At 36.9% G+C, this 9,047-nt stretch overlaps 1 protein-coding gene across 2 annotated transcripts; it reads right to left on the bottom strand.

Annotated features, from left to right (window-relative positions):
• Nucleotides 1-4,678: 4,678 nt before the first annotated feature.
• LOC110911924 (WUSCHEL-related homeobox 8) lies at nt 4,679-7,584 on the bottom strand. 2 transcript variants are annotated; one of them, XM_022156580.2, is made up of 3 exons: nt 7,189-7,584; nt 5,417-5,893; nt 4,679-4,989 (listed from the first exon to the last, which is right to left on the bottom strand). In XM_022156580.2, exons 1-3 carry the CDS (start codon nt 7,355-7,357, stop codon nt 4,904-4,906), a joined length of 732 nt encoding a protein of 243 aa, XP_022012272.1. In that variant the 5' UTR covers nt 7,358-7,584; the 3' UTR covers nt 4,679-4,903. The 2 variants fall into 2 exon arrangements, with proteins under 2 accessions (XP_022012272.1, XP_022012271.1); XM_022156579.2 differs by having other exon boundaries at nt 5,399-5,893; nt 7,189-7,568.
• Between the last annotated feature and the right edge of the window lie 1,463 nt (nt 7,585-9,047).

The raw sequence follows: 9,047 nt of genomic DNA, 5'->3' as shown, positions 1-9,047 counted from the left end.
CTCAGTTAGATGTAATCAATCGAGCTAAAGAACAGATGGTGGATCTATTCGCGAAGAAAATCAGGTTAGAGAGAAGATTGGGTTGGAAGGATCCTCTGTACAAGCCTCAGTTTCCAAGGTACGAGCAGATCAGGTTCACACTTGATCCAGAGACTAACACCGCTCGTTATCGTTTGGTATACGATCCTCCTAAGGTGATGAAGAAGATTCCGTTACTGAAAATGAAGACCGGCTTTCTTGGAAATTTCCGCTGCTGGGTTTATGATGCGGATACTGGTGAGGCTGTGATCTTATTCAGAGATAATTCGGAGAACTTCAGGATAATCGATCCGATGTGGATTACAAATATGTCCAGATCGGATATCATTGTTTTGAAGGATCATGAAATCAACTACTTAGTTCAGGATCGAGATCAAGCTATGAAGTTTCAAAGGATGGCCCGATACTGCTTCAATCTGCTGGTGAACGCAGGAAGTGCATGGTCATCACATCATCTAACCGTGGAAAGGACGTCAGAGACTTAAGACACGAAGACCGAGACAAAGCTACAGCCAAGGGGGAGTTTGTTGGTGCACTTTGTGTCTGTACTTTGTCTGTATTTTGTAATGTATAAAACGATGTCTTTTGTCTGTTGTGTTTACGTCTTTGTTATGTTGTTTATGTGTTGGAATGTGTGTTTGACCAAGTCAACCATCCTCCTGGTTTGACTTGGCCAAACATCCACACTTAGTGTTTGAAAGATAATGTGTTTCGAAGGATGTCATCGAAGGATGTTATGTATCCTTCGATGACTTCGAAAGATGTCTTTCGATGGATCTTTATGGACCTCGAAGGATATACAATCCTTCGAAGTATGTTTGGATCCTTCGATATCCTTCGATGGTATTTCTGGTCGATAGATGATCCTTCGACCAGAATACCTGATCCTTCGTGCATGGTTGTCTGTTATGGGTATATATATCCCATGAGGGTTTCACTTCAAGCAGAAGTTCGGTGCTAGTGTGTGTAAGTTGTTGAGAGCTTTTGTGTGTGAACCCAAGTCTTGTAAGAGAGCATTTCAGTTTGGTCAAGGTCTGTAACCGTGTCCACTGAAATACAAGAGAAAACTTTGATACTTTGCTTGTCTACTCTTTCTCTTTGTAATCTTTGCTTTCATCTAAACTACGGTTTGCACTCTAGCTTGGATTCCGCACTTGCTAGAGTGTTGAACATAACAAGGAATAGGTTTATCCTCAACCTCCGAGGGACCTACACTTTCTATGTTAACGGTCGTCATTACAGACGAGGCTTTTATCTTGTGGATGGTATCTACCCGTCTTGGTCTGTTTTTGTGAAAGCTCCCTCATTTCCTGTCGAGGCTAAAGAAAAGGCGTTCAAAAAATTGCAAGAATCGGCAAGAAAAGATGTTGAGAGGGCATTTGGTGTTTTAAAGGGTAGATGGGGTATACTACACCGACCGGTTCGTTCGATGACCAAGAAAGCAATACATAGCATAGTGTATGCGTGTATCATATTGCACAATATGTTGATCAAACACGACGGACGTGCAATATCCCCGGATTGGGTACCGGATCCTCCTACACAAGTTCAAGTTCCACAAGATATCAATTTACAATTGCGTAACGAAGAAACTCACTTTCGGTTGAGATACGATTTAATCGAACTAGTAGGTTCTCTAGGTTTGGAGTTTCCGGATTCGGACGTGGAGTAGTTTTTTTTTTAAATTGTATGTTTCTAGTATGTTAAATTCGAGTAGTAGGTTTTTTTTTTTTTTTTTTTTTACAAATTGTATGTTTCTAGTATGTGAAATTGAAGTAGTATGTTTTAAAATTAATGAAATTTTTAATTTTAGTGTTTTATTGTTAATTTCTAATTTAAAATAAAAAATTAAAAAAATTGGGAGGGAGTGATAGAATTCCATCACTAGTGATTCCACCCCTCCTACATTTCTATCACTAGTGATGGAAATTGGATTGATGACATGGCATTACTTGATTGGATAGTGGGAGTGATGGAATTCCATCACTAGTGAACCACCCCTAGTCCCCCAAGTCTGCATACAACGATCACCTCTGTGATTTCATCCGGAAATTAATTACAACTTTACACACCACAACTCAAACTCGATACTTGAAATTTCAGTTTAGGGGATATTTTCAAGAAATTTAGCTTAATGTGATACGTGAACAGTCACAAAGAACAACAGTAAAACATATGCCAAACTGATAACATTATAAAGAAGATTTGTTTCATAGTTCGGAATTTACTCTTACTGATGTATCGATTACGCAGTCATTGCCGATTCCGATATTAAGAAGCGAGTAGAGTCCGGCGAATGGAGAATCCAAATCACCGGAATCAAGCGTCTTGATCAATGACGGGATTGCTCCAAGCTATGTCATACAGGGCTCCATGGTTTTCTTGAGAGGTCGATTAGGGCACCTGCTTTAGTTGACGGATCTATTTAGGTTAGGAAAAGTGAAGAAGGAAGCAAGTGTTGAGTATCAGGATCAGAGGTGATGGCTTCACCAGGCGGTGCTGTTTTAAGAAGAAAGATAGGGTGGAGCTATGAGGGAGATAACACATAGCAAAATGCCAAGGAAGTCAAACACCGCCCTTAGAAACCTCTAAGGCCCAGACACGTTGTAAACTCACTATTCATTCCCTTTATCTATTATCATATTAAGATTGAATAGTTTTTTGTATTTGGAGTGTTATCGACCGGTATTGACAAACTTTTGAACTGAACTAGTAACTATAGTTTCAAAAAACGGTAAACCAAACTAACTAGATTAGTTGGATAACCAAACAATCCAAGCCGTCCAAAAATGATTCGTTTAGGCAGTTTATGACTTGTTATTTTTACTTTTTCAACATCATAAGCCTTTAGCTAATTTAAATTGCTAAGATTACTCATGAATAATAGACATAATAAATTGCTACATATTCAAAACCAAAAAAAATCTAAAAGAATCTACTGATTTCGTGGGATAGGTGGTGTTCGTTTCATGTAATGTAATGTAAGTCTTTTTCTGCTGTTGATTGGCTGGTCGCCCCTACATTTGGGTTGTGCCTTTTTTTATAAAAGTTACAGTTCAACAAAATATATATGTATATATAAAGGGTAAATTACACTTTTCGTCATTTATGTTTGTATCGGATTGTAATGGATGAATAATTACACTCATAATCCTTTATTTGTAAAACTTATTACACCTTGCGTCCTTTAACACTAACCAAATTAAAATTTTCAGTTAAATATGACATGTGCCTTGCACACGAGGGTACGTTAGTAATTTTACTAGTATAAAGGACGAAAATTGAAATTTACCCTTAAACAAATAAATGGCCTGAATCTCTCTATCTCAATCTCAGTTCACTCTCCCCTCCCACTCTCTGACCAACTCCACCGCCACCACTACCACCAAATCCCACCCCCACCATCACCACTACCACCAAATCCCACCCCCACCACCATCATTATATTTATAAGACTATGGGGTATGGGGCGTGTGTTGGGTACAAACGCCCAAGTCACTACCCCGGGTGGGCTTGACTACCCCAAAAAAAAAACCCCAAAAAACCTAAACCCCCAAAAACTATAAACCCCCCCCCCCCCCCCAAAAAAAAAAAAACTATACCTCACCAAAAAACCCCCAAAAAACCTAACCCTTTTTTTGGGTGGGTGATGGGGGGGTTTAGGTTTTTGGTGGTGGTGGATGTTTAAGGTTTTTTTTTTTTTTTTTTTTTTTTTTTTTTGTAGTGGGGTTTTTTTAGATTATTTGACACTTGTCACTATAAATCTTTCTTACACTTCTTACAATTAGGATCCTTTGTATTTAATCCTAATCCGTGATATCATTTAACGTTTAAAATAAATCAGGTTAATGCTAAAGGACATAGGGTGTATTGGATTTTACAAATAAAGGATTATGAGTGTAATTATTGAAGTTAAAGGTCATCTATTGCAATCCGATACAAACATAAAGGACGAAAAGTGTAATTTACCCATATATAAAAGAAAAGAAAAGTAAAGAGTTGAATGGTTTGGATATTTATACAGTTCGGCTCACGGATCACGATTTAAAAACAAGTTGAACAGTTCGAGGTTTATGTCTTGGAACCGGCAATGTAGATTAGTTAGATCACCAAACTAGCCAAACCTCGAATCGTTCAACTTGTTTTTAAATCGTGATCCATGAGCCGAACTGTATAAGTTTCCAAACCAGTTGGGCTGAAACCAACGATTTGCTTCAATTTTTGGAAGTACAAATTAGACCCAAAATGAGTCTAGTGATTACAACACATTCAACTAATGTCTCATATATAATGGAAACAAACTTATATACAAACCAACCGATAACCGATCAGAAACAATTTTCTTGAAAATCTAAAACCAATAACCCGTCCGAATATAGCTTGGTTGGATTTGGTTTGGGAACATGCCGTTCCAACCCGCTCTTTCTCAACACATATGAAAAATAAGTTTTACAAAACCACGTAGCTCCATGTTAATAAAATCCCACCTATAGCAAAGCTACTAGTAAGGTCTGGGAACTCAGAAGGGTGGGATGTAGACAAACCATACCTCTATCCCAGAGTATAGAGACGAGAGGCTGCTGCAGTGAGAACCCGGGCTTCAAAACATACCACCCCATGAATACCCTAAAACCATAGATTGTTCCAAAAACAAAACTATATATATAACAGCAGTTGGAAATGCGAGTAACAATTTGTTTTTAACAAACATCGTACTAAACAAAAAACGCATACTATGTATATAACATCCGCAAAACATGAGCAGTGAAGTACAAGAAATGATCAACAAAGATTCATAGACTACCAACATCTATACTTGGGTGCCAAGACGTTAAATATAAAGCCAATCTCGAACTGCTTACCTTTAACCTGTCATGTTGTATTCATCACCTTGCATATATGATTGGTAGCTCCCTGGAACTTCCATCTTCCCGATTATACGGTCCATTCCTGCATCAAATGTTGTACCGGCTGATAAGAATGTTATACATTTCACATATTGATAACACTTCACTAAACGCGTCTTGTGATTTAAAGGTGTACAAAAAAAACGGGCTGGGAACCGAACCCGGGTTTTTAACCCGAAACAGACCCGATTTTGGAACCCGGTTTGGTTGAACACGGTTGGACTCGAACCGACCTGTAAGCTTAAAACCGGGTTGTAACCCTATACTTCGAAACAGTTTGAACCCGGTCAAAAACGACCCGGACCGGTCAAAATCTGGTTTTAAACCATTAAAACCCGATTCCAACCTGAACCAGTTTGAACAGATCCTGGTTTTGACTTTTGTTGACCAAACCCGAACCAGTTTGGGGCAAAAACCTGATTTGTGCACGTTTAAAAGTATTTCATACTTACTTGGATTTGATAACATACTTCCATAATATGACATCTGGCCTACATTTCCAGCGGGCTTTGAGCTAGCATCAGACGGGAAAACGGGCTCAACTTTTTTAGCCCGTTGATCGACAGAACACGCATTTGGATTCTGAAAACACATGTTATCGTCAGCTGTTGATGTTGAGTTCTGCTGAGGTTTGGGTGACTCAACCTCTGTTTCAACTTCAGATTCGCCGTTGTTATTAGGTGCGGAGACTTGTTGCTTACGCTTGGATCGGGCCCGTCGGTTTTGGAACCAGTTATAGACGTTTGTTTCAGAGATCTGGCCATGTTGTGATAATTCGGATGTTATTTCTTTTATTTTCTGTTTGCTTGGCGTCCCGTTTCCTTGCTCAAAAAGACGCTCGAGAATCTGAAGTTGGACGGGTGTTGGGGTCCACCGTTGGCGGCCGGAGAATTTGTGGCCGCCGGATGTTACCAACGGGTCGTTATATATGTTCCCGAGTCTAACTCCTGAAACAGTAATAATGATTTTTAAATTTATGGCATTGGATCAAACTTTTAATATAAAGTTTTTATTTAGGTAAGTTAACATGTTTTAAGGGGTCACTGAAAATAAAAGCAAAAAAAGTCAACATGGTCAAAGTTACTGCCATGTCAGCTACCACATCATCACTTTTTGCCAAAGTCAAAATCCCCTAAATCAAGCTAAAAACATATAATAATCAAAACTTGGTTGAAAATGCATCAAAGACTTAAATTCTATATACAAGTTGTCTGAAGAATCCTCTTAACTCTCAAGTGTCCAAAAGAGGCCCTGTGTTTATTATTAACAACTTATAAGGAATTGCGGTTGAACCGCTTTAAACATCTAATTACCAAGGGTGTAGGATAGTGGGGGCGGGAGGGGGCAGCCGACCCCCCGCACTTTTCGCTCAGTAGTGGAGAGTATATAGTTTTCGTATAGAAATTTGGGTATATACGTTTTCGACCCCCCATTTTATAGAAATTTTTGGGTGTGTACGTTGTCAAGTGATTCGGCAGTTGAACCGCTTTAAACAAGTGATATACCTGCTAAAATGCACAATGGTTATCTAAACAGAAAAAGAAAGTCCTTATGTGATATATTTCAAAAACCATTGATGACATCTTGGGCCTTTCTTTTATCTTCAGCCTTTCTTTTATCTTCACCTCCGGGTTCTTCGCTATTTTAGATAGCGAATTCAAAGTTTTCGGGTTGCCATATCAAAAAGAAAAAAAAAAAAGAATGTTTCTTGTCTTGTAGACTTCGATTTCGCAATCCCAAGACACATTTTCGCTATCTAAGGGAAGAACACAACCCACGATTGGAGATTAAAAACATCCTGCATTTCATCAAGGGTTCTGAAAACAACCCATTTAAACAACAACAACTAAAAAAAAGAGAAAAAAATTTTTCCATTTGGCAAAATATATAATAATAATAATTAATCTAAATATAAAAAGATCATAAAGATACCATGATGCTAAAATTCAATGAATCTAACTAAACTACAAAACCCACAATAATTCAACAAAAAAAACATTCTAATCATCCATCAAACAAATCTACACATTTCATGATTCAACAAACTAAACAAATTTGGCACTAATCCAAGAACCCTAATCCCAAAATCAACCCAATCAAACAAACCCCAGTTACATTAACATTTACACCAAAACCTAAACCCCAAAAAAATAAATAAATAAACACACACACACAAAAACATCAAAACAATAATAATTAACTAAACAAGCTCAGAATTTTGAAAAAGAAAAGAGAGACCAACCTGCAAGATCATGATGAGAAGTAAGTGATTTATGCAAATCAACAAGTTGTTCACAAATAGTCGCATAAATCGCAATCTGTTTCCGAAGAACTTCCATTTGTTCATCTGTCATTACCTTCACAAACATTCCTCCATTATTATTATTATTATTCCCTTCATCCTGCTCCATAATTAATAATAATAATTCCCCTGTATTTCTTTTACACAATTTTAGTATCAAAGTTCAAGATTTTAGCACAACCCAGTTTCGTTTTGGGTTTGAAGTAATTATTGGTTATATGTATATGTGGAGAGAGAAAGAGGAGAGAGAGAGAGAGTAGGAGTAGGAAACAGTGGAGTAGAAGATGACCCAAGAGAAAAAAAAGGATGGAGGAAAAGTGAAGAAAAAGAAAGAAAATGGCGGACAATAAAGACAAAGACATAATGGTCTTCTTGGACTGCCGTGATGTGTGGCATGTGCGCATTTTAGCATAATCAACGCTCTTTTTTTCTAAATTTGCATTTATTGCCTTTTCACTTTTGTCTTTTTCTTGAGGTGATTATTATATTAACGAATGTTGGTTTGGAATTTTTTTTTTAATTTTACTGTAAAATGTTAGCTTTTATCCGATAAAAATATTGAATATTAACTCGAACCGGAAATTACTAAAGGTAACAAGATGCGTCGTTATCCATTTTCGAATAACAAAACTAAGTTTTTTAAAAACTTAATTCATAGATCGTGGGGTCATAACATTACTGTGCATGACCCTTTGAATCCGACTAAGTAGGTTCACAGCCTCTGACGCAAAAAAACCAAAGTTATCAAAAGCAAATGGGAGAAACACGTGTTGGTTATCAAGGCAGTCTTTCTCATCTTTGGTCACTTTGAATAAAATTGGTATTTTTTTTAATTTATTGTAAAATGTTAGGTTTTATTAGAAAAGTTTAAAATAGTAATAGATTTTTAGTGTATATATTGTAAATCTTTCTGTAATGCAAGTCAAATTTTAATTTAAGAGAGATACTCGTTTAGTTTTTAAATATCAAAATGAGATGATCAGGAATATTTATAAAACAAATAATTTTAATATTATTTAGGGTGCAAACTAACCGAACAAACACGAACAAAGAATTGTTTGTTAAAAAAATTAATATGTTCATGTTCATTCGTTAAGTTTAGGCAACGAATATAAGACACAAATTATTATACTAACGAATGTTTATTGGGTTTATTAAAATTTTATTGTGAAATTCAAGTTTTTATCAACAAATTTTATTGTGAAATTCAAGTTTTTATCAACAACTATTTTAGTTGGTTATAGGTATTTTAGGTATATATCTGTAAAACTTAGAATATTATATATGGAATCACATTTTAATTTGAGACAGATACTCATTTAGGGTGTCCGGTGTGGGGGCGGTAAACCCACCCGGCACCGCATATCACCCACCGCCAACATGTTTGCCGATTTTATATTGCTGAAAATGTGGACAAAATCGGTGAAGGCATACCGATTCGGGAAGAGGGAGGAGAGGGGAGAGAGTGGGGTTGTGTGGTGGGGTCCATGCCATCTCAACCAATCACACATTTTTCTTTTTTTAAAAAAAAAAAATAGTATACCACTTCACCAAGTGTCTAACCATTGCCAACATTTTGAGCATAGTTTACCACTTTGACATGGCACACTTTCATTGGTTGATTTTTTAGTTTGCCACTCTCAAGTGTCTAACCACTCCCTACACCCATGTTCAAATATCAAAATGGAATAATCATGCAAATGTGTAAGAATAAAGGGTGTGGGGCATGGGTTAGGTCATTAATGGCACATAGGATCATGAATGAATTGCTACATCATCTTCTTGTCTCATCGATCATG

This window comes from Helianthus annuus, chromosome 15 (genome assembly GCF_002127325.2).
Source record: "Helianthus annuus cultivar XRQ/B chromosome 15, HanXRQr2.0-SUNRISE, whole genome shotgun sequence".
Classification (NCBI taxonomy): Eukaryota; Viridiplantae; Streptophyta; class Magnoliopsida; order Asterales; family Asteraceae; genus Helianthus; species Helianthus annuus.
This window is presented reverse-complemented; position numbering and strand designations above follow the sequence as displayed.